Genomic DNA, 25,232 nt, shown 5'->3' with positions numbered 1-25,232 from the left:
CCGCCTAGGATGTGGCCGGCAGCGCATCACACCCCACAAAAATGATGCTAGGCCTCAGCGGCGCTATGGGAATGAATTTTGCATCCTATGTTTTTCTTTAACTATTGACTGCTGGTAATGCTGGTGGAACTGGAGGGGGAAACAGAGTTACAGAGAGTGACTGTATGTAAGGGGTAAACTAAGCGAGCTCCAATTTCTGAGACATGCTGACTAATATGGTATTTTTTGCTGTCCAGAATATACCTTTCTGTGTATACTAAGCACCTGAGTTTTCTTTTGAATTATGGACCATCACCTTGTATTTATGGATACCATGCACGCTTGACAATATGCAGTAGCACTCTGAATTTCAAAGGAAGTTGGAATACCTGCATGTATGACCTGGCTGGTACCTATCTTATTTTGTACACCCTGTACTATTTGTTAGCACAAGGAGATGGACTTGTGCAGGTCAGGGGTGTTACAACCTTTTAGCATGTATTGGATTATGAAATATTGGGCCTGCTCACAATGTTAAAAAGCAATTGACGCTGCTCCCAGACCTTGTGCAGTGAGTTTAAGTATTTAAACTCCCATTGAGCATTATGAAACTTATAGATGTAGACAGTTGTGAATTAAATTGCATGAATACGAAAGACTGGATATTGACGTCACCTTCCTACTTTTTTATTTATCTTTAAGTTATGAACTTACACCTACTCACAGCTGCTAAGCATTGATTGGTGGTTTTGCTCCATATCACACCCAGTAAATGCTGCCAATACTTTCAACAAGTATGTGTCTCTCAGGCTACAATGAAAGCACAAAGTCACAGTAAGTTCCATATTCTTCTGAGGGGGTGGTGTGGACAAGTGGTTTGAGTAATGGTGCTCACTGTTTGAGCTAAAGGGGCTGAGTTGTATTGCTTTACAGCTATTGTATACTTCGAGAGGCCTGTCAATTGCTTTGCCACCAGTATGGCTGCAATTAACTCAAAGGAAAGTGAACACATCTATCCAGAGATTGAATTGTTTGTCAAGGTAAGGTTTTATTAATAAAAACAGACTAAAAATGTTATTTTTACACATATTTCAGCATGTTAAACATGTCTTGACGACATCACTTTGGGCGCATAATGTGTCGAGCTCTATTCAACTGTGAACAATGTCTGTCTTTCAGTACATGCCATGTTCATTGCGTTATTCTTTGTTCTCAAATGAAACAGTTACTCTTTGAAATATTCCTCAGGATTTAAGAAAGGAAGTGACTTTCTAGAAAGGAAAAGGGTTACTTGGTAGTTGGGCAACAGTTTAATATTAAAATACTGAATTATCGACTCTGTGCTGTTTACATATAGAAAACCTGACTGTGTCTTCTTTTTCTGAAGTTATTGTCCCTTCTGTTTGATTACAATTAATTTTCTGTGCAATATTTAACCATGATTCCTTTTGGATTTGCAGTTATGTTAACCTTTTGTTGTAATATGATTTTTCTTCTGAGATGAAATGCTGACTTTTTGAGTTTCAAAGTGTTCTAAGGTAGTGCAAGCCCATATATTGAAGTTCCTGCATTATGATACTACTTATTGACACTAGTCCTTGCATTTAAAAGAGCCCGACAGTTATGTAAGACTTACTAAAACAGTCTACTCCCACTAGTAAGACTTTGGGTGACATTATTATGGCAGTGTCAGCTGTGGCTCAGTTGGTAGCATTCTTGCCTCTGAGTCACTTGCTCCTTAGTTCCAGTCCCACTCCAAGACTTGATCACAAAACCAAGGGAATACTGCACTGTTGAAGGTGCCGTCCTTCCGATGAGACCTTAAACTAAGGCCCTGCCTGCTCTCTCAAGGGGGTGTAGAAGATCCCTTGATGTTATTTTGAAGAAGAGCCTTAGTCAATGTTTGTCCCTTAATCAACATCATAAAAAACAGATTATCTGGTCATTACCCCATTGCTGTTTGTGAGAGGTTGCTGTGTGCAAATTGGCTGCCATGTGACTACACTTCAAAAGTACTTCATTAGCTGTAAAGCACTTTGAGATGTCTGGTGGAAGTCTTTCTTTAAGATTCACCAATAAATTACACTTGTTTGCTGGTTAGTTAGTTTAAACATTAGTTTAAATAAAAACCTTTTCTCCCTTGTACTGATTAGCTATACAGCTATAAATCACTAATTGTTTTTAAAAGGAAAGGTATGTAATGGTATAGTAAGGTACAATATGAAATTACTTATTGGGATGATGCACCATTTTTCTTTAGAAATACGATTGGATTGTGTAAAGATAGCATTTGCTGCAGTATTATGATTAAGGACGGCTTAACTCTAAAAGCAGGGATTGGGCAAATGGATTTCATGTTCAATCGACTTGTATTTTGCATCATTCTCATGCATAAATGTTGGTGATGTTTCCCAGTTGGTTGCAGATGTTCTTCTCTCCCACATCAGGAATATGTGGCAGAGGTGCCTGCGTGGTCATGGTAAAAGGTTACACAATTGAATCACTGTATAAATATTGCATGCAAATTTTATCTGTAGTAATACTTCCAAAGGTTGGCCATCGTTTATTGTCCCTGCAAAAATTTTCTATTTTATCAATGGGCTTCCAGGGTTTGCAAACCATCATGTCTGGTGATTGAATGAAATTTTCTTATGAGAATAAGTTCAGTTGAATCCTTAAAGCTTTTATTTTAAAGTTGTGTTACCATTTTCTTTTTGACAAGCCTTATTGCTTATCAGAATTATTTTATATTTTTTTATCCACCTGCATGAAGTTTATTCAATTGTTTGGAAATGCTATGTTCTGATTAGAACACCAATTTGTCCTTGTAGAGTGCCTTTAACAGCTCTTCACAGGAGCATTATCATACAAGATATGGCACCATAAGGAGATATTAGGGCATATGACCAAAGGCTTGGTCAAAGAGGTAGGTTTTAAAAAGAGTGTTGAAGGAGGAAAGAGAAGTATAGATAGAGAGGTGTGGGGAGGGACTTCCAGAGCTTAGGACCCAGACAGTTGAAGGCACAGCGACAATGGTGAGTTGAAGGAAATTAGAAATTCAAAAAGACCAGAATTAGAGGCACACAGAGATCTCAGAGGGTTATGGGGCTTCAAGAGGTTACAGAAATAGAGAGAGGCAAGACAGTGGAGGGACTTGAACACAAGGATGGAAATTTCAGTGTAGGTCAATGAGAACAGGGGTGATAGGTGAGCTGGACTTGGTGCGAGTTAGGATACAGACAGCAGAGCTTTGGCTGAAAGAAAAAAAAAGACTTGCATTTATATCGCGCCTTTCTCTACCTCAGGACGTCTCAAAGCGCTTTTCAGCTGATGAAATATTTTTGAAGTGTAGTCACTGTTTTAATATAGGGAAATGTGGCAACCAATTTGCACAAAGCAAGGTCCCACAAGCCGCAATGAGATAATGACCAGATAATATATTTTACTGCTGCTGGTTGAGGGATAACCATTAGCCAGGACATGAGGTGAACTTTGTGGAGGGTGAAAGATGGAGACCAGCCAGGAGTCAGACCTAATTTAAGAACATCGCTGAGACTCATTTAAGAAGTGACCATTTTTTCTCCTACATATTTCTCTAATTCTGCTGCACAATATTCAAGCATTAGGAATTTATAGAAAGTTGTCTTTTTAGTACCATGAAAGGAAAGCAATGAATGTTATCTATATGGATTTTAAAAAAGCATTAGACAAATTACCACATAAAAGGCTGGTTACCAAAATTGAAGGTCATGGAACGGTCAGTGTCAGCTTGGATAAACAATTGGATTAAGGACAGAAAACAGTGAGTTATGGTAAATGGTTGTTTTTCAGACTGGAGGATGGTAAGCAGTGGTGTTCACCAAGGGTCAGTGCTAGAACCACTGCTTTTTTTGATAAACATAACTGACTTGGATATTGGAATACAGAGTAAAATTTCAAAATTTGCCAATGATATGGAACTTGGAGATGTGGCAAACAGTGAGGATGATACCAATCGACTGCAACAGGACGTAGATAGGCTAGCAGCATGGGTAGACAAGTGGCAGATGGAATTTAATACAGAGAAATGTGAGGTGATGCATTTTGTCAACAGGGATAGAGAGAGTTTATGTAGATTAAATGGTACAGTTCTAATGAGTGTACAGGGGCAGAGGGGCCTGGGGGTCCATGTGCATAGATCTTTAAAGGTAGCACACATGAACATATGAATTAGGAGCAGGAGTAGGCAACTTGGCCCCTCGAGCCTGCTCCACTATTCAACAAGTTCATAGCTGATCAGATTGCAACCTCAACTCCACATTCCCACCTACCCTCAGATAAGCTTTCATCCCCTTGCTTATCAAGAATCTATCTACCTCTGCCTTAAAAATATTTAAAGACTCTGCTTCCACCACCTTTTGAGGAAGAGAGATCCAAACACTCACAACCCTCTGAGAGAAATAATTTAATCTCTGTCTTAAATGGGCGACTCCTTATTTTTAAACAGTCACCCCAAGTTCTAGATTCTCCCACAAGGGAAAATATCCTTTCGACATCCACCCTGTCAAGACCCCTCAGGAATCTTATATGTTTCAATCAAGTCACCTCTTTCTCTTCTCAACTCCAGCGGATACAAGCCTAGCCTGTCCAATCTTTCCTCATAAAGCAACCCGCCTATTCCAGGTGTTAGTCGAGTAAACCTTCTCTGAACTATTTCCAATGCATTTACATCCTTCCTTAAATAAGGAGCCCAATACTGTACACAGTACTCCAGATGTGGTCTCAGCAATGCCCTGTATAACTGAAGCATAACCTCCCTACTTTTGTATTCAATTTTCCTCGCAATGAACAATAACATTCTATTAGCTTTCCTGATTACACGCTGTACCTGCATGCTAACCTTTTGTGATTCATGCACTAGGACTGCCAGATCCCTCTGCATCACAGAGCTCTGCAATCTCTCATCATTTAGATAATGGCAGGACATATTGAGAGAGTAAGTTAACAAAGTATATGAGATAAAAGCAAAATACTGCGGATGCTGGAAATCTGAAACAAAAACAAGAAATGCTGGATTCACTCAGCAGGTCTGGCAGCATCTGTGGAAAGAGAAGCAGAGTTAACGTTTCGGGTCAGTGACCGAAGAAGGGTCACTGACCCGAAACGTTAACTCTGCTTCTCTTTCCAAAGTATATGAGATCTTGGGCTTCATAAATAGAGGTATTAAATACAAAAGCAGGGAAGTCGTGCTGAACCTTTATAAAGCTCTGGTTAGGCCACAACTAGAGTATTGCATCCAGTTCTGGCCACCACACTTTAAGAAGGATGTGAGGATCCTTGAGAGGGTGCAGAGGAGATTTACCAGAATGATGATGGATTTTAGCTACCAGGTTAAGTTGGAGAAGCTTGGGTTGTTCTCCTTGGAGCAAAGTATATTGAGGGGAGATTTGTTAGTGTACAAGATCATGATGGTTTTGGATAGCGTAGACAAAGAAAAGCTATTCCCATTAGCTGGTGGTACAAGGACTGGGGGCATAGATTTAAGGTTTCGGGCAAGAGATGCAGAGGGGATGTGAGGAAGATCTTTTTTCTGCAGCAAGTGGTAATGACCTGGAACTCACTGCCTATGAGGGTGGTGGAAGGGGAGACAATGAATGATTTCAAAAGAACATTGGATGCACTTAAGGGAAATAAACTTACAGGGCTACGGGCATAGTGCTAGGGAATGGGACTGATTGAATTGCTCTGCAGAGAGCCGGCATGAGCTCAATGGGCCGAATGGCCTCCTTCTGTGCCGTTATGACTCTATGACAGTGGTACACCAATCAATTTTGGAAGAGATACACGCTGTCCAAAAGGTTCCTAGGTGGTAAGAAATTTCAAGTGCTGTTTATGGCTTTCTGTAAGCTCTTGAATATGTTGCAGTCAATCATCCAACAACTATTCAGAAAAGGAAAATGAAGGCCAGTTTATGACCTTTATTATATTGATTTGTTGTTGTACAGGCTGGTGGTGACGGGGAAAGCATTGGAAACTGCCCATTTTCCCAGCGGCTCTTTATGATCCTTTGGCTAAAAGGCGTGATATTTAACGTCACAACAGTTGATCTTAAGAGGTAAAAGTTTTACAAACCTAGACTGACCTTTGCATTTATTCTGCCTAATGGAATGGAAATTAAATGCTACTTGAAAATTAGAATTTGTTCTTGTGGAGATGTATTAAATTTCACCACCTTGGAAGTTTTGCATCTAAAATGATGTATTGTGAGGTTAATGTAATCTCTGCTTAAAGAAACTTTTATACTGCAGGAGTGCAGCTGACTACACAATGTGGGTCTTGCACCATTAACTGTACTCCATAGTGTAAATGAGCCCAAGTTCAAGGAACTTTGATAAGTGGTAAGTGTAACACGCTTGGGAAGCAACAGGGTGACTGTGGCTCCCGAAACTCTCCACCATTGGGATTTTGTTCATGTCATGGTGCATGGTAGACCAATAGATAGAGATTGATTGTTATGATTAGTCAACAGCTCTATTATCATTGTATCATGTGATTAGTAGGATAGCAAAAGGTGAACTAGATAGACCATGGTCTCTTTTTCGTATAGAAATTCCAGTGTTCCTAACTGATGCCATTGTAGTGCTATGAATTTATGGACCTGTCTTTTGATATAAGATTGACCTGTAAACCCAGAGCCGGTCCCATTGGTGTGCTAGCCACTGTGTCTCTAAATTAAAATGGAGCCCAGTGTGCCTAAAGAGACCAACTCCCAATAGTAAAAAACAGGAGAGAACACACAAAGACGTAATTGATGAGGGCAAAATAAAAATGCAGTAAGATACAGAGCTAATTCCCCAGATGATGCAGTTGGTAAGTGTATTTGTCCAGTGGTGGGATGGAACCATATAGACCTCGAAGGTCCCAGGTTTGATCCTAGCCCTGTCCTGCTAGTTGATCTCACTTAGGGTTTGGGTGTGGCTGGTAGTGGGGTGGGGGTGGGGGGTGCGGGTGCGGGTGGTGCAATTTCTGTTAATGTTTACAGATAACCATGGTTGCATTTTACCTGTTGTCTGCAAAACTGTTTACAGGAAATGTGCTACTTCCTGTTGTGCACAGAATGTTTTGCTCTGTTTGGATTATTCAAATAGAAGCTTAAACAGTTTAATTGCAGACTAACCAGGCTTGTCAAGTCTCAGTAATTCTGGTTTTAAAGTGAAACCTGCACTGATGTACAGTCTACTCGCGGTTCTTTAAGTCACTTAGTTTGAATTATTGGATCATTTGAATTTTTTTGTGCAGAAATGATTTTGAATTTTTAGGGGGAGACTGTACTTTACTCTGTAAAAAGACGCCCAGTAAAAGTCTTGTCTTTTTGATCTTGACTCTTGCTCCAAATAGTTTCTGTTGCAGGACAGAGCTGAAAGGCACTTGTTCTGAAAACTTGAGTTACCTAAACAGAAATATGATGTCACTAGCATGCCTTTGCAGTACACCATTATGTTGTAGCCTGCTTATAAAGGATAATAGTGACATCTAGTGACAGTAATGGGGGTTTATTTTTATCAAATTATTTTGTGACTGGAATTCTGATAGCTGTACAGTCGTCCTACAACTGATTCCTCCTTTCCATTCATTCAATTCTGTCCCCTCAAAACTCTCAAAACCCACCACCTTGCCCACATTTTCTGTCACCTGTCCTAATTTCTCCTCCTTTCGCGTTTCATTATGCCTCTGTGAAAGACTGTGTGATATTTTTCTATGTTAAAGGTTTGTTATTGTAAATTGTCATTAAGCTTGGAATGTCTTTTTCTCAAATTTTATTGACTCTAATGACATCAGTTCTGGCAGTAGTTATTTGATATTGTGTGTAAGCATTAAGCTATTTCATGGTAAAATCTTGCATCCTAATGTGTCCCGACAGGAAGCCTGTCGACTTGCAAAATCTGGCTCCTGGCACCAATCCTCCATTTTTGACCTTCAATGGAGAGGTCAAAACAGATGTTAACAAGATAGAAGAATTTTTAGAAGACAAGTTGGTACCACCAAGGTCTGTCTCTGCATATTGTGCATCAAATCAATTTGAACTTTTACCAGGATTCAGTGGCTGAACATCTTACAATATACAACTGAATAATTCAAGGAAGGTCCCTCAGCCCAATTTGGTGGAGCATGTTTATACATGAGCTGTATGAAACAAAACCAAAACCCTTATTTTAAAAGAAAAATAAGGGGGCAAAATCTTGTTGGAGCAGGGGCAGCGAGAGGCATGCCTGGTTAGTTAAACCTTTTTTCACACCCTTCAACTCACAGTGTTTTACCCCGCAAGTTGCTGGAAGCGTGAGCTGGTAACAACATGGCAAAGGCACGAGGACCAACAATCTGTCTCCTTTAACCAATGTGATTTAAGAATTGAGAACGAGACAGAATAATGATGGAGGATGAGGGTGAATTAGAGTCAAATCAGATACAGAAAGAGAAATAAAGGGAGGGAAAGAAAGATTAGATTTAAGGAGAGAGAAAAACCAGAGAGCAAAAGTAAGAGAACAATTAAAAAATGTAAAAATTTTTAAATTGCTCAGAAGCATTTATTACATACAGGGATAAAAGAAAGACTTGCACCTTTCATAGCCATTGGACATCCCAAATCACTTTACAGCCAATGAAGCACTTTAGAAGTGTAGTCACTGTTGTAAAGTAGGAAACGTGACAGCCAATTTGTGCACAGCAAGATCCCACAGATAGCAGTGTTATAATGAAGCTGAGACTCAACAGTTTAAATTGTTCCTTTTCTAGGCCAGAGAGGTTGATTGACATTGCATTAACAATTATCACGTTGCTGAAAGGGTACTTGCACTGTTAAATATGAACTCTAACTTTCTGCAGAGTTTAATGGGCAGTTACTGTGCAAATCCACAAGCTCTTTAAAATAATGGAGAGATTAAGGAAGAGATGCCGCATGTGCAAAGCAAACGGTAGAGCAGTGTAAATTGACCAAGTCATGGAGATTCATAACTCATAGTGTATCTCGTAACCCCTGAACTTGCTGGCCAATTTGTGTATTAATAACATTGTGCAATGTAAACTCAGCATTAATTTTTCCAGGAAGATTTGGTCCAAGGAAACCCAAGCAGTTCCTTACTGCAGAATTGATCCACACACACATCAAATTTCCATCATCTATCTGTAGTTAGTCATATTTACACTGAATATGCTACCTTCGACTTCAGAGTCCCAGACCTAAGAGGAATTGGTCAGCATTCTGATTCCTGATTGCTGTTCAGTGACCCCTTTGTTAGAAGATCATATGAAGACATCAAGTGAGTGGTTTATGGATCCTGTGTGAAGTGAGTTCTCTCAGCCAGCATGGTGCAGTGTCCCACCAATAAATAAAAATGTTGCCTAAAGCTGTTTGTTCTGAAGGACATGTAACATGAACAATGTATTTCCCAGGTATCCAAAGCTTTCTGCCAGATATCCAGAATCTAATTCAGCAGGAAATGATGCATTTGCCAAGTTCTCAGCATACATTAAGAACATCAGGAAAGATGCAAATGAAAGTAAGTAAGGTGACTGCAGCTGTGGGAAAATAATGAAACAAAATGCTGAAAACACACAGCCGGTTGGTTAACACATCTAACGAGAAAAATGTTTTGGGTGTGCGCTCCTTCATTTTGCTTTTCATTTGCTCACATGCAGCCATTATTTCTTAATTTGGAAAAGAAAACTGGTGAAGCAGATTGCTTATATGTGTTTTTTGTGTTTAAGGTTTGAAGGTATCAGTGCTGGTGAATGGAACATATTTCCCATTTGGGTACCACACTCCCCCATCCCCCGCTCCTCCGTCCATCAGTATTATAGGAACAGGACTAGGCCATTCGACCTTGATAGTCTGCTTTGCCATTCATTTAGATCATGTCTGATCTGTACCTCAACTCCATTCACCTGCCTTACTTCCAAATCCTTTGACAGCCTTTCCTAATGAACATCTATCAGTCTCTGTCTTGAAAGCTCCAATTGTCCCAGCGTCCAAATCCTTTTTGGGAGAGACCGACTTCTAGGTCAGACATGGCTTAGCTTAGATGTAAAACAAAGCACCCTGTGCTCTACCCCAACAATGTACCTTAGCACCAACTTCAGCAAAACACTGCTACTGCACCTATTTCTCACACCAGTGATTCTCATGGTCTCCTAGATTTTATAATAGTAGAAAAAGGGCACAAATGTTGATGAGCATAAGCAAAAGAAGATATGATTTTTCAGTCTCCCCTGCTTATGATGAATGTCTTATTCATCCTATAATCTAACATCCAGCAATATATTTTCTATTAGGAGGTGGACAGTCTGTTGTATATCACTGGATAATGAACAACAATGACAAATAATGCTGTTTTTGCCCTATTATAAAGAATAACACAGTACAAGGCATCATAGTGTCTCAGGTTTGAGATAATTATTGATAAGCTTTCCTCTCGTGTTATATGATACCCTTCTTTGCTACTCGGTAACTTTGTTGACTGTTCTACATGAAATTTGTTTGTTTCTGTGTAACTCCACCAAATGGCTTCAGAGCTTCTCGGAGTTCTGGATAGTGCCATCATGTGGCTAAAGTTGTACGACAACACTGTATCACATTTTAATATGTTGTGGAAGTGTGTTTCCAGTCCACTAAATGTGATGAAGTTCACTGTTCCCTTGAGCTCCAAGCAGAATCTTCCATTGCTGGTCAATCGCAAAAAACAGTCTTGGACCAGTAGAGTTTTCAACTCATATTTAGAACAGTGTTTTATTGTCTAGTGTTGGAGGAGTATAGTATAGTTGTGAAGAGGGTGAGAGGGTGGAAAGCTAAGCAAATGGAACCAGAAGGGAAGGAAAGGTAATGCAAGAATGAAGGTGGGTACAATTGCTTAATAGAAAATAAAGGAATGAAGAAAGAAGCAGAAAATCTAAAATTAGGAACATAAGAAGATAGGAACAGGAGTAGGCCATTCAGCCCCTCCAGCCTGTCTCGCCATTCAATGAGATCATGGCTGATCCGCGGCCTAGCTCCATATACCTGCCTTTGCCCCATATCCCTTAATATCTTTGCTTAACAAAAATCTATCTCAGATTTAAAATTAACAACGGTTCTAGCTTCAACTGCTGTTTTTGGGAGAGAGTTCCAAACCTCTACCACTCTTTGTGTGAAGAAGTGCTTCCTAACATCTCTCCTGAATGGTCTGGTCCTAATTTTTAGACTATGCCCCCTAGTTTTAGAATCTCCAACCAGTGGAAATAGTTTATCTTTATCTAGCCTGTCGTTTTCTGTTAATATCTTGAAGACTTCGATCAGATCGCCCCTTAACCTTCTAAAGCGAAAACAGGCCGAATTTGTGTAATCTCTCCTCGTAACTTAACCCCTGTAGTCCAAGTATCATTCTTGTAAACCTACGTTGCACGCCCTCCAAGGCCAATATATCCTTCCTAAGGTGTGGTGCCCAGAACTGCTCACAGTATCCAAGTGGGGTCTAACCAGGGTTTTGTACAGCTGTGACATAACCTCTGTGTCTTTATACTCCAATCCTCTAGATATAAAGGCTAGCATTCCATTAGCCTTTTTGATTATTTTATGCACTTGCTCATGGCATTTTAAAGATTTATGCATCTGAACCCCCAAGTCTCTTTGGACATCCACTGTACTTAACCTCTTCCCATTTAGAAAGTACCCTGCTCTATCCTTTTTTGGTCCAAAATGGATAATCTCACACTTGCTCGCATTGAAAGCCATCTGCCACAGTTTTACCCACTCACCTAGTCTGTCAATATCTCTTTGCAATTTTATGCTATCATCTATTCTGTCTACAATGCCACCTAACTTTGTATCATCAGCAAATTTGGATATATGACTTACTATGCTATCATCCAAGTCGTTAATGAATAATGTGAATAATTGAGGCCCCAACACAGATCCCTGGGGGATACCACTAGTCACATCCTGCCAATTGGAGTAGTTACCCATTATCCCCACTCTCTGTCACCTGCCACTCAACCAACTTCCTAACCATGTCAATAATTTGCCCTCAACTCCATGGGCTTTTACCTTAGTTAACAGTCTCTTATGTGGGACTTTATCAAATGCCTTCTGGAAGTCCATGTAATTAACATCCATAGACATTCCCCTGTCCACTACCTTAGTCACCTTTTCAAAAAATTCAATGAGATTTGTCAGGCATGACCTTCCCATCATGAATCCATGCTGGCTGTCCCTGATTAACTGAAATTTTTCAAGGTGTTCAGTCACCTTATCCTTGATTATAGACTCCAGCAACTTGCCCACCACAGATGTCAGGCTAACTTGTCTGTAATTTCCTTGGTTCCCCCTGTCACCCTTCTTAAAAATTGGAGTGACATGTGCAAATTTCCAATCCAGAGGGACCACTCCTGAATCTAGGGAACTCTGAAAGACTATAGTTAGGGCATCTACAATGTGCTCCCCTACTTCCTTTAACACTCTCTGATGGAAACCGTCAGGTCCTGGGGATTTCTTGCTCTTTAGTTCCATTAATTTCCTTGTTACTGATGTTTTACTTACGTTAATTGTATTAAGTCCCTGCCCCCTTATCGGCTATTAATTTTTTTGGGACTTCCGGCAAGTTATCCTCCTTTTCAACTGTAAATACTGAGGCAAAGTAATTGTTCAACATGTCTGCCATTTCCCCATTATCAATGACAATATCTCTATTTTCAGCTTTTAGTGGGCCTACATTGCTCTTGACCACCTGCTTTCCCTTTATGTAACTGTAAAATTTCTTCTTATTGATTTTGATATCCCTTGCAAGTTTCCTTTTAAAATCTCTTTTAGTAGCTCTTATAAGCTGCTTTGTGACCCTTTGCTGGTCTTTGTATCAATCCCATTCGGCCGGATCTGTGCTGCGTTTTGCATTTTTGTAAGCCTCTTCTTTTATGCTATCCCTAATTTCTTTCGTTGTCCATGGCTGTTTTTTCTGTGAAGTGGAGCTTTTTCCTCTCGGGTATATACTCGCTCTGTATTTCGTTAAATGTTTCTTTAAATATTTTCCACTGTTCTTCAGTCGTTTGACCCATTAACAGATCTACCCAGTTTACATTGGACAGTCTCTGTCTCATCCTGGTAAAGTCAGCCTTACCCAAGTCTAAAATTCTAGTAGCTGATTCGTGCTTTTCACTTTCAAACGCTACCTTGAATTCGATCATGTTGTGATCGCTATTTGATAAATGTTCATGCACAGTTAGGCTACTAATTAAATTTGGCTCATTACTCATAACTAAATCTAATATTGCCTGTCCCCTTGTTACATCTAGGACATATTGCTGTAGGAAACTATCCTGGACACATTCTAGAAATTCACTACCTTTCTGACAGGTGCTAGTCTGCCTCTCCCAATCTAAGTGTAAGTTAAAATCCCCCATTAATACTACTCTGCCTTTTTTTTTTTTTCAAAATATACTTTATTCATAAAAATCTGTAAAAATTACATTGCCAAACAGTTTCCAACCAGCACGAAAAAATACAAACATTGCAAAAGAGATCAGTTTCTTTCAATAATGTCATGAGTTTCTTCCCAACCCTTCCGTTTCACAATTGTCATGTCAATTACAGTTTTACATTTACAGCAATTCAGAATATTAACGATACAGTTCGAGGGGCTTCCCATGGTTCCAGCCCCTCAGTCCAGCTTGGTGGGGGAACCTTACACTGTGGTCTTTCCCCATTGAGCCTTTGCTGCGGCTGCCCCAAGCTTTAGTGCGTCCCTCAGCACGTAGTCCTACTACTCTGCCTTTGTTACACATTTGCCTAATTTGTGCATTTATACAACCTAACACCTCAGAACTGCTACCAGGGGGTCTATACACAACACCCATTACAGTTTTAGATCCTTTTCTGTTCCTCAATTCTACCCATAATGTCTCCACTGGATGCTTTCCCCTCATTATATCCTCCCTCACCAATGAGGTGATATTATTTCTAATCAGTAAGGCTATTCCACCCATCTGCCATTTTCCCTGTCCCCCCTGTAAACTTTATAAGCTGGTATATTTAGTTCCCAGTCCCGACCATCCTGCAGCCACGTCTCCTCAATGGCTACTACATCATAATCTTCCATTTGAATTTGCACCTGCAGCTCATCTAGTTTATTCCTTACACTCCGTGCATTTGTATATAGAACTCTTATTTGGACTATACCCCCTAACCTGTCCCTCAGCACTGATGCTTTATTCGTCTGTTTATTATTTCTCTCTTCTGGTTTAACCAGTATACTTCTTGCAATTTGGTAACAATCAGCCTCACCACTAACCTGCACTCCCACCTTCTCCTTTAATTTCCTGTTTTTCCTCCAACTGAACGCTCCCCCCCACTATTTAGTTTAAAGCCCTATCTACAGCCCTAGTTATGCGATTCGCCAAGATTCTGGTCCCAGCATGATGCAGGTGGAGCCCGTCCCATCGGAACAGCTCCCTCCTTCCCCAGTACTGGTGCCAATGTCCCACGAATTCAAACCCATTTCTCCCACACCAGTCTTTGAGCCACACATTTACCTCTTTAATCTTATTGACCCTTTGCCAATTTGCTCGTGGCTCAGGTAGTAATCCGGAGATTATTACCTTTTTGGTTCTTCTTTTTAATTTAGCCCCTAGCTGCTTATATTCCCTCAGCAGAACCTCTAACCTCGTTCTACCGATATCGTTGGTACCTACATGGACCATGACAACTGGTCTTTCCCCTCCCACTCCAAGTTCCTCTGCAGCCCAGATGAGATATCCTGAACCCTGGCACCAGGTGGGCAACAGAGCCTTCGGGACTCTCGATCCTGGCCACAGAGAACAGTATCTATGCCCTTAACTATACTACCCCTGATTATGACTACATTTCTCTTTTCTCCCCCCACTTAAATTGCTCCCTGTACCACAGTGCTGTGGTCAGTTTGCACATCCTCCCTACAGTTCCTGCTCTCGTCCACACAGGGAGCAGGAATCTCGAACCTGTTGGACAAAGACAATGGCTGAGGCTCCTGCAGCACTACCTCCTGGATCCCTCTACCTGCCTCACTCATAGTCACACCCTCCTGTCCCTGACCACTGGCCGAATTCAAGGTAGTTAATCTAAGGGGTGTGACTTCCTCCTGAAACACAGCGTCCAGGTAACACTCCCCCCTCCCTGATGTATCGCAGTGTCCGAAGCTCAGACTCCAGCTCATCAACTCTGAGCCGGAGTTCCTCGAGCAGCCAACACTTGCTACAGATGTGGTCACTAGGAACCACAATGGGGTCCACCAGCTCCCACATCATGCAGGTGCAACACATCGCCTGGCCCTGCATCTCGATTTTATATAATTAGATTTTAATTTGTTTTTTAAATTTCCAACTGGTCTTTAGTTTTTAATCTGTAAAATATTTCTCCTATTCACCTTTAATCTGAAATCAACTTAGAATAATTGGAGGTAAGGAATTAATATACATCCATTTCCCAGCATCGGGTAGCTGAATACTAAGAAATGTTTCCCACTTATTGCTCTTTCTTTCTTTCTTTCTTTCTTTCTTTCTTTCTTTCTTTCTTTCTTTCCTTCTTTCACATTCTTTATTTCTGATGCCTATAATCACTTTTCTCTCTCACTTATTCAGGTTTGGAAAAGGCCTTATTGAAAGCTCTGAAGAAATTAGATGACTATTTAAACACACCTTTACCTGAAGAGATTGATGCCAATAGCACAGAGGAAGATATTTGTTCTAACAGAAAATACCTGGATGGAGATGACCTAACCTTGGCAGATTGCAATCTCCTGCCAAAGCTTCACATTATCAGGGTTTGTTTTGATTCCTGTTAGCACTAGATGAAGGTTGAGTTTATATTTAATTATGATCTTAAGCTTACCTTGTATCATGTATCTCCATGTTTTCTCAAAGACAAGATATCCTGCTTTGGGACACAAAAATCTCTATGCAAATTTTCACCCAATGTCTTTCACCCAATGTCATCTCTTATGAATGGTGTATATTTTCCATTACCAATACCCGCCTTACCTTGTCATGTGAGCCACTGTGGCCAAAGTGGGACAGGGTATACTCTGCCATGAATCATGAAGCAGGAATTCATTAAAGTACCTGATATAGCCCCAGGAAATTGGTGTGTTTTGCCCCTGTTTCCTGCTTGAAAAATAGGCAAAACAAAGTCATTTTGTGCTCCCATTTTTTGGGGGCTTTTATATCTGCTGATCTAGAATTTCCCGCCATTCTAATCCACTCAGACCATTTATTCTGCTGTGTTTAGTAAACTCTTTAACATTAATACCGGTACTTCATGTATTTTCCGGCACCGGACTTGGGCAAAGAAAGAATCATTCTCAATGTTGGGCTATTGTATTGACATTCAATAGGTAGTAAAAAGATGGAGGAGTTGAGATACACTATTCACACATAATACTAAAGCACTGATTTTTGTTTCGAAATAAATTGAGCATAGAATCTTAGAATAGTGCAGCACAGAAGGAGACTGTTCGGCCCACTGAGTCTGCTTCAGCTCTTTCGAAGAGCAATCCAGTTAGTCCCACTCCTCTGCTCTTTTCCTTTCTCCTTGCAGTTTCATCTCCTTCAAGCATTTATCCAATTCCCTTTTGAAGGCTATTATTGAATCTGTATCCACCATCCTCCACCCTATCAGGCAGTGCATTCCAAATTCTAACCACTTGTGGCCTGGAATAGTTTTTCCTCATGTGACCTCTGGTTCTTTGGCCAGTCTCCTTGAATCTGTTCCATCTGGTTATCAACTCTTCAGCCATTGGGAAACAGTTTCCCTTTATTTTCTCTATCTAAACCCTTCATGATTTTAAACACCTCTATCAAATATCCTCTTAGCCTTCTCTGCTGAATGAAGAACAACCCCAGCTTCACCAGTCTATCCACATAACTGTAATCCTTCATCCCTGGAACCGTTTTAGTAAATCTCTCCTGTGTTTGAAGTTTTGCAATTTACGTGTGTGTTTGAAATAGGCTAAGTTGATTCTTTCAAGTGAAGGACATTGAATTTAACTTTAAGAACTAGAAATTCAGAGGCACAGAAGATCTAACAAGATCTCAAACATTTCATTCATGGACATCAAAAAATACTCAATGTTGGACTCTTTCTCCCTCCCCAATGTTCTCCATATTAGCACATGGGGAGGCTGAGACCAACCAACCCATGCTGCTTTTGTCAAAGAGATATTCTTATTCTCCACCCATATTCACACCTCAGATTCCCATACATAGGGAATGGGGCCCTGTTTGTTTCCATTTAAGGGGCTGGATTTTGTGGAGGAGGCGGGACTCCTGGTGCCTGGCTGAAAAGGCAGGGGGAAACTTGCCTCAGCTTTACACACCCCTCCTTGCAATAACATCCGCTGTTCTGGACGCAATGTCTCTTTAAAGACTGGGATCCCACCTCCAAGAGCTGCCGGCCAATCACAAGGCTGGCAGTTCAGCAGTATTGGCAATGCCACCGGGAGTGATGGCCACTGCCAGTACTGCAGAGGCCTCAGATCCAGGCCTAGCGCTGGAACCCCAGACCTCAAGTAATTGAGGCGGGGTCGCTGGGGCCAGGCCGAAGGCTCTGGTGAAGGGGGGTTGGAGGGTGGTCCCAGTGGCCGTTAATAGACCACTTAAGGGCCTCAATTGGCCTCTAGGCGAGAAGGTCGTTGTCGGTCTATCCTGCCTGCTGGAAAATCGCTTGGTGACAGGGCGGCAATAGTCCCTCCACAACCTTCCCCACCCACCACCCGTCGCAGTTCTATGCCCCACCACTCCCCCACCTTAGGGGAGCCCATAAAATCTGGCCCAAGGTCTCCAGCAGTTGGCATCAACATCCAAAGTAAGGTAGAGTACAAGTGACAAAACATAACTCCTTCTGCTCTGTGTCCAACAACCCTGGCATCAGAGGAACAATCCATACCTTGATTAAAGGATTAAAGATCGAGAAATTATTTCCTCTAGTGGGGAGTCCAGAACAAGGGGGCATAACCTTAAAATTAGAACTAGGCTCTTCAGGGGTGATGTCAGGAAGCACTTCTTCACACAAAGGGTAGTGGAAATCTGGAACTCTATCCCCAAAAGCTGTTGAGGCAGGGGGTCAATTGAAAATATCAAAACTGAGATTGATAGATTTTTCGCTAGTAAGGGGTGTTGAGGGGTAGTGAACCAAGGCAGGTACATGCAGTTAAGGTACAGGTCAGCCATGATCTAATTGAATAGTGGAGAGGCTTGAGGAACTGAATGGTCTGCTCCTGATTCTATGTAATACACCAACATGACACCTTAACGTCCTCCACCAGCCATCCCTGCAGATTTTCTGAAATTGTTAACTATAGAGATGTTTTGTGCTGTTGGCTCAGATGTATTAGAGAACTGCTTTAGAATGTATCCAAGCACATCTTAAGTTGGAATTTTACAGTCTTTGCAGGATAGCAGGGTCATTTGAGACATCAGGGGGTGGTCGTCCCTGCCCTTTTGCGAGTAGCCCCAGGCCCAGATAAAGGTCCCATGTTCAGGGTTACAAGCCATGGCCAACCAGCAAATATTTGGTGGTGATGGCAGGAGCTGGAATCTTGAAGTACAATGGCTGCTTACAGGCAGAGGATACTCCAGGAAGAGGACTTGTGTTTCCTTTAAAGCACACATGGGAAAGGCAACAGAAAACCACCTCATGTATTTTTTCCCTAGTCCTATTGCTCATTTCTCATGGAAGTTAAACAATTGGAGTTGCTTATGAGCAACTCCAGAGGAAGGCACAGGATCGTGAAGCGTAGAGAAAAGAGCAGAGGACCTGCCCTTGGGTAGATCATCAGTACTTTGCAGTCTGCAGAGAGTTATCAGTTTGGGCTGGAACTGAGTTGAAAGGTCACAATCTAACCCCCCCCCCCCCCCCACTCCCCTCCCCACCTTATTTACATTTTAACAGCAAAGTCGTTTTTATGTTAAGTTGCATTGCCTGTATATCAAGTATATCAACCAAATAAATGGTTTGTCTCTTTTCCTTCATTTAGATTGTAGCAATGAAATACCGAAATTTTGAAATCCCAGTGGAAATGACTGGAATTTGGAGATACCTGAACAATGCTTACGAAAGGGAAGAATTTGTAAACACGTGCCCTGCTAATCATGAGATTCAGATCGCATATTTAGACGTTGCAAAGAGAATGAAATAAGTCCATTTATACAGCTCAGAATGTATATATGAAGTGTGTGTTAAAGTAATAGTGCAGTTTATTGCTAAATAATGAGTCAAAGTCGATCAGTTTCCAAAATGTTTTGCAATGTTGCAGATTTTTCATTCTTTGTACTTGGAACATAATTAAAGATGGCCATAATGCAATGATATTGGTTTATACTAATGTGTGGTTGATCATTTTAGTTCTAGGGGTCACATTTTCTTTGTTCACTAATTTTATTGATAAAGTGGAATAGTCAAGAGTGGTGTAATATTGTCAGAAATGCAAACAGATAATTCAGAATGTGTAGCAATGCCCTATTTAATCTGATCATAGAGTGATATAGGCCCTTCGGCCCACCAACAACCACCCATTTATACTAATCCTACATTCCCTACCACATCTCCACTATTCTCCTACCACTTACCTACACTAGGGGCAATTTACAATGGCCAATTTACCTAACAACCTGCAAGCCTTTGGCTGTGGGAGGAAACCGGAGCACCCAATGGAAACCCACGTGGTCACAGGGAGAACTTGCAAACTCCGCACAGGCAGTACCCAGAAACGAACCCGGGTCGCTGGCGCTGTGAGGCTGCGGTGCTAACCACTGCACCACTGTGCCGCCCCAATCTCATTGAAATTTACAATTGACCCCCAGGCTCAACAGCTTTTGGGGTGGGGGGAGAGAGTTCCAGATTTCTACTACACTTTGTGTAAAGAAATGCTTCCTGACATTACCCCTGAATAGCTTAGCTCTAATGTTTAGATTATGCCCCCTAGTCCTAGACTTCCCAACCAGCAGAAATAGTTTCTCCCCATCTACCCCATATGATCTCCTTAATATCTTGAAAACTTGATCGAATCACCTCTTAGCCTTCCAAATTCCAAGGAATATAATCCTAGTTTGTGTAATCTCTCCTTATCGATCCAACGTTGTTGATAATGCGCGGAGCTCAGATCAATGTGATTGGAGTCAGGGTATCATTCTCATAAATTTACACTGCATCCCCTCCAAGGCCAATATATCCTTCCTTAGGTGTGGTGCCCAGAACTGCCCACAGTACTCCAGGTGTGGTCTAACCGGGGCTTCGCACAGTTGAAGCATGACATCTGCCCTCTTGTATTCCAGTCCTCTAGATATAAAGATCAGAATTGCATTAGCCTTTTTGATTATTTTCTGTGTCTGTTCATGACATTTTAATGCTCTATGTAACTGGACCCCCAAGTCTCTTTGGACCTACACTGTTTCTAACTTTTCACCATTTAGGAACTACCCTGTTCTATCCTTTTTAGGACCAAAGTGGATAAACTCGCATTTCACTACATTGAAATCCATTTACCACAGTTTTAATTTTCACTTAATCCATCAAGATCTCTTTGTAAATTTATACTTCCATCTACACTGCCCACAATGCTGCCTATCTTTGCGTCATCGGCAAATTTGGATATGTGGTTTTCTATCCCATCATGTAAGTTGCTAATAAATATGGTGAATAGTTGAGGCTCTAACACAGATCCTTGTGGTACTTGAGTAGTCATGTACTGTCAATTAGAGAACCTGCCCATTATCCCTACTCTCTGTCTCCTGCCACTCAGCCAGTTTCCTAACCAGATCAATAATTTGCCTTCAATTCCATGAACTTCGACCTTGGCTGACAGTCTCTTATGAGGGACATTCACCTGTCCACTATTTTGGACATCTCTTCAGAAAAATTCAATTAGGTTCGATAGGCTTGAGTTACCTTTTACCAATCCATGCTGGCTCTCTTTGATCAGCTGGAAATTTTCAAAGTGTTCAGTCACTCTATCCTCAATTATCGACTCTAGTAATTTCCCGACAACGGATCTTAGGCTAACTGGTCTATAATACCCTGATTTTCCTCTCTCACCTTTCTTAATTAGCAGAGTGGCATGCACAATTTTACAATCTAAAGGAATGGTTCCTGAATTGAAAGAACGTTTGAAGATTATAATTAGGGCATCTGGAATGCTCTTAACTATTTCCTTTAAAACCCTGGGATGGAAACTATCTGGCCCGAGGGATTTGCCACTCTTTAATGTCATTTTCTTCATTACTGTTGTTTTGTTTACATTAATTTTAGTGAGTCCCTGTTCTTGATTCAATATTAGTTTCCTTGAGATGTCCAGCATGCTGACCCCTTTGATTAAAAAAGCACATCTTTTCTTAAGTCCCTATTAAAAGGCAATTGTGAAAAACAATAATATAAAAGAAAGAATTTAGAAACATAAGTGCGTAAGAAATAAGAGCAAGAGTAGGCCAGTCAGTCCTTTGAACTCCTCAGCCATTCAATCAGATCATGGATAATCTTCGACATCGGCTACACCTTCCCACACGATCCCTATATCCCTTGATTCCTCTGGTATCCAAAAATCTGTCGATCACTGATTTGAATATACTAAACGACTGAACATCCACATCTCTCTGCAGTAGAGAATTCCAAAAGTTCACGACCCTTCGAGTGAAGAGATTTCTCCTCATCTTAGTCCTAAATGGCCAACACATTACTCTAAGACTGTGACCCCTAATTCCAGAATCCCCAACCAGGGGAAGCATCTTGCCGGCATCTATCTTGCCATGTTCCTTAAGAACCTTATATGTTTCAATGAGATCACCTCTCATTCTTCTAAATTCAAAACTTCTAACTCCAGATCTACCTGTAATTAGTGATCTTGGAGTATGAACTTGAAGTGTCACCACAGCAGTGATAGAATTGAATTGTACTGTGAGCATTCTGCCGCAGAACATGAGCATAGCAGTCATTGCTGTATATCTTGCAGCAAGAGGAGGCATTGCCTTGGGAGTGCAAAGGATAAAAAACGTGTGTTTATTACAAAAGAGTGACTTACTTATGCGTGATGAGGGAGCAGTCCATGAGTAGACAGATTCAGCAGGGAGTTTGTGATTGACTAAGGAATGCCATCTTATTGAAAACTGTCCCAGCATTTACTATATATACTAGCCATGAAACCTAACATTGCCTTCAACTTTTATGCAACAAAGTCCTTCTAGATACCCATAGGGGACCTTGAGTGTCATTTGCTTTGTTGTGCCATATTCTTTGAAGGACTAACTAAAGCCATGTATCACCACCAATCACTCAGCACCCAGCCAGATAATAATCAGTATTGAGCAGAGGCAGCTGTGGCATTATCAAATTGATGGGTTCTCCAAGATACAGTGTATCACTGATTGAATAACTCTGCGATTAAATATATCATGTACTAAATAAGATGGGCTATTATTTCATAAATATGGAAACTGGAAAAAATATATTTCACTTCTATGCTCAAATCTTAGGAAATGCATGAATTTCCATTTGGAGGCAATCAAACATGTTGCAGCTCTTTGCAAAATGGAGGAAGGATTGAGAACTGGAGCAAGGAGATAATAGATTATGTGCTGCAATCATGGCTGGTGAAAGCTCTGAACCCCAATCATCCCTCCACTATCCCAGCAGCTAAACAAACATATAAGCAACAGCTCAGCTGGAGTTATAATATGCCCCACAGAAAAAACAGTAAAATAGAAAGTTTTCTCTTTTAGAAGCATTATGGCACAGAGGAGGCCATTTGACCCATCATGTCTGTGCCAGCCTAAAGAGAGCTTTCCAGGCAAGTCCCACTTTCCAGCTCTTTGTCCGTAGCCCTGTAGATTCCGGCATTTCAAGTTCCTATCCAAGTTTTTTTTTAAGTGTAATGGGTTTCTGATTCCACCACCCTTTAAAGCAGTTGGTTGGAGTCATACCTGGCACAAAGGAAGATGGTTGTGGTTGTTGGAGGTCAATCATCTCAGTCCCAGGACATCACTGCAGGAGTTCCTCAGGGCAGTGTCCTAGGCCCAACCATTTTCAGCTGCTTTATCAAGGACCTTCCCTCCATCATAAGGTCAGAAGTGGGGATGTTTGCTGATGATTGCATGATGTTCAGCACCATTCGCGACTCCTCAGATACTGAAACACCCCATGTCCATATGCAGCAAGACCTAGACAATATCCAGGCTTGGGCTGATAAGTGACAAATATCATTCGTGCCACCCAAGTGCCAAGAAATGACCATCTCAAACAAGAGAGGATCTAACCATCTCCCCTTGATGTTCAATGGCATTACCATCGTTGAATCCCCCACCATCAACATCCTGGGCGTCACCATTGACCAGAAACTGAACTGGACCAGCCACGTAAATATTGTGGCTACATGAGCAGGTCAGAGGCTGGGAATTTTACAGTGAGTAACTCACCTCCTCGCTCCCCAAAGCCTGTCCATCATCTACAAGGCACAAGTCAGGAGTGCGATGGAATACTCTCCACTTGCCTGGATGGGTGCAGCTCCAACAACACTCAAGAAGTTCAACACCTTCCAGGACAAAGCAGCCCACTTGATTGGCACCCTATCCACCACCTTCAACATTCACTCCCTCCACCACTGATGCACAGTGGGAAGAGTGTGTACCATCTATAAGATGCACTGCAGCAACTCACCAAGGCTCCTTCAACAGCACCTTCCAAACCCGCGATCTCTACCACCTAGAAGGACAAGGGCAGCAGATGCACAGGAACACCACCAACTGCAAGTTCCCTTCCAGGCCATACATCATCCTGACTTGGAACTATATCACCGTTCCTTCACTGTTGCTGGGTCAAAATCCTGGAACTCCCTTCCTAACACCACAGTTGGTGTACCTACACCCCAAGGACCGCAGCAGTTCAAGAAGGCAGCTCACTACCATCTTTTCAAGGGCAATCAGGGATGGGCAATAAATGCTGGCCTAGCCAGCAACGCCCACATCCTCCGAATGAATTTAAAAAAAGAGTTCCAGAGACCCACCACCCTCTGGGTGAAACAATTTCTCCTCAACTCCCCTCTAATCTTTCTGTCAATTACTTTAAATCTATGCCCCTCATTATTGACCTTTCTGCAAAGGGAAATAGGGCCTTCCTATCCACTCTATCCAGGTCCTTCATAATTTTATGAGATAAATCTTTTGATTAATATTGATGTGGGCAGAAGTATTATCATGGACTTCGGTGATGAGCAGCTGCAATCTGTGGCAGAGCAGGAGGAGGTACAATGCCTGCCAGCAGGGGATCAATGAAGGCTGGGTGTTTGTGTGTGAGGAGCTTGTTGTGCAGGCCATTCAATGAGCTCTGCAGTTGGATATTATTGCCTTCTATTGGACATATTTAAAATGATGGAAATGCTATTAGTTTTACCTGTACATCTGTTGTGGAGAACTGTATGGCATGCATTTGATTTAGTTTTCTTTAAAATAACTGATGCTTTTCGTTCCCTGTACAATGATATCATAACAGATCAAGATAAATTGAATATTGAATATATTTTATTTTGCTTTTAGTTTCTTCTGTTGAAGTTCACAGAACCCATGCTTATTTTTGATTCTTCTCTCCCCTTCTGTAATCTTCCCAACTTCTGTATTCTCTCCAAGCAGTGCGAGTACCACTGGTGGATGACTGCATTGCCAACTGATTTACCTGTGACAATGACACAGTCAGCTTTGTTGCAGTTGCTTTGGGCTGTTTGTTTTGATGCAGCATCTATTGTCACTTGTACGAAGATCTGCGACAGTGCAGAACAGTCACTGACTTGGGTTGTACATGCCAACTCGCTCGATAGTCCATCGGTGCTCCTTTTAGAAGGTATTTCCTTACATAGCTGACTGTTCTGTGTGAACAGAGAATGATGAACGTTAACAAGGGGGTATCAGTTTAACCTAACCTGCCTGGTGGGAAACTGATTTGGACATGCCCTGTTTTTTACTGCACCTAGATTTTACTTCCCATTGACTTGAATTGGTATAATTCCAGTGAATCTTCATCACACTCTTCCCATGGTGTTGATACGCCGCCTATTATTGTGTAATGCCTATAACTGCACTCAATACTTCAACTGGGATTTTAAAATATGTATTTTGCAAATTCGATATTGCTTCCATGCTTTTTTTTCATGCATAAAATCCAGAATCCCATTTGCCATTTCTATAGCCTTTTCTACCAGCACTCCCATCTTTTCTAAGGATCAATATTATCCCCACCCCTTGCA

General features: G+C 41.3%; 1 protein-coding gene across 2 annotated transcripts; it reads left to right on the top strand.

The window, feature by feature from the left end:
• Positions 1 to 750: 750 nt before the first annotated feature.
• LOC137374243 (chloride intracellular channel protein 4) lies at positions 751 to 19,285 on the top strand. 2 transcript variants are annotated; one of them, XM_068040029.1, is made up of 6 exons: positions 751 to 813; positions 5,964 to 6,073; positions 7,880 to 8,005; positions 9,409 to 9,515; positions 15,595 to 15,776; positions 18,987 to 19,285. In XM_068040029.1, the coding sequence occupies exons 2-6, from the start codon at positions 6,018 to 6,020 to the stop codon at positions 19,146 to 19,148; spliced, it is 633 nt and encodes a 210-aa protein (XP_067896130.1). In that variant the 5' UTR covers positions 751 to 813; positions 5,964 to 6,017; the 3' UTR covers positions 19,149 to 19,285. The 2 variants fall into 2 exon arrangements, with proteins under 2 accessions (XP_067896130.1, XP_067896129.1); XM_068040028.1 differs by lacking the exon at positions 751 to 813 and adding an exon at positions 852 to 1,019.
• Positions 19,286 to 25,232: the final 5,947 nt, after the last annotated feature.

The sequence above is a fragment of the Heterodontus francisci genome, chromosome 10, assembly GCF_036365525.1.
Source record: "Heterodontus francisci isolate sHetFra1 chromosome 10, sHetFra1.hap1, whole genome shotgun sequence".
Taxonomy (NCBI): domain Eukaryota; kingdom Metazoa; phylum Chordata; class Chondrichthyes; order Heterodontiformes; family Heterodontidae; genus Heterodontus; species Heterodontus francisci.
The sequence above is the reverse complement of the archived record's forward strand: the minus strand, read 5'-3'. Positions and strand labels throughout refer to the sequence as shown.

Coding starts and splice junctions, on each gene's coding strand:
- LOC137374243 (XM_068040028.1), top strand. CDS start 957: ATGGCTGCAATTAACTCAAAGGAAAGTGAACACATCTATCCAGAGATT. Junction 6,074..7,879: donor ACAACAGTTGATCTTAAGAG/GTAAAAGTTTTA, acceptor GTGTCCCGACAG/GAAGCCTGTCGACTTGCAAA. Junction 8,006..9,408: donor GACAAGTTGGTACCACCAAG/GTCTGTCTCTGC, acceptor TGTATTTCCCAG/GTATCCAAAGCTTTCTGCCA.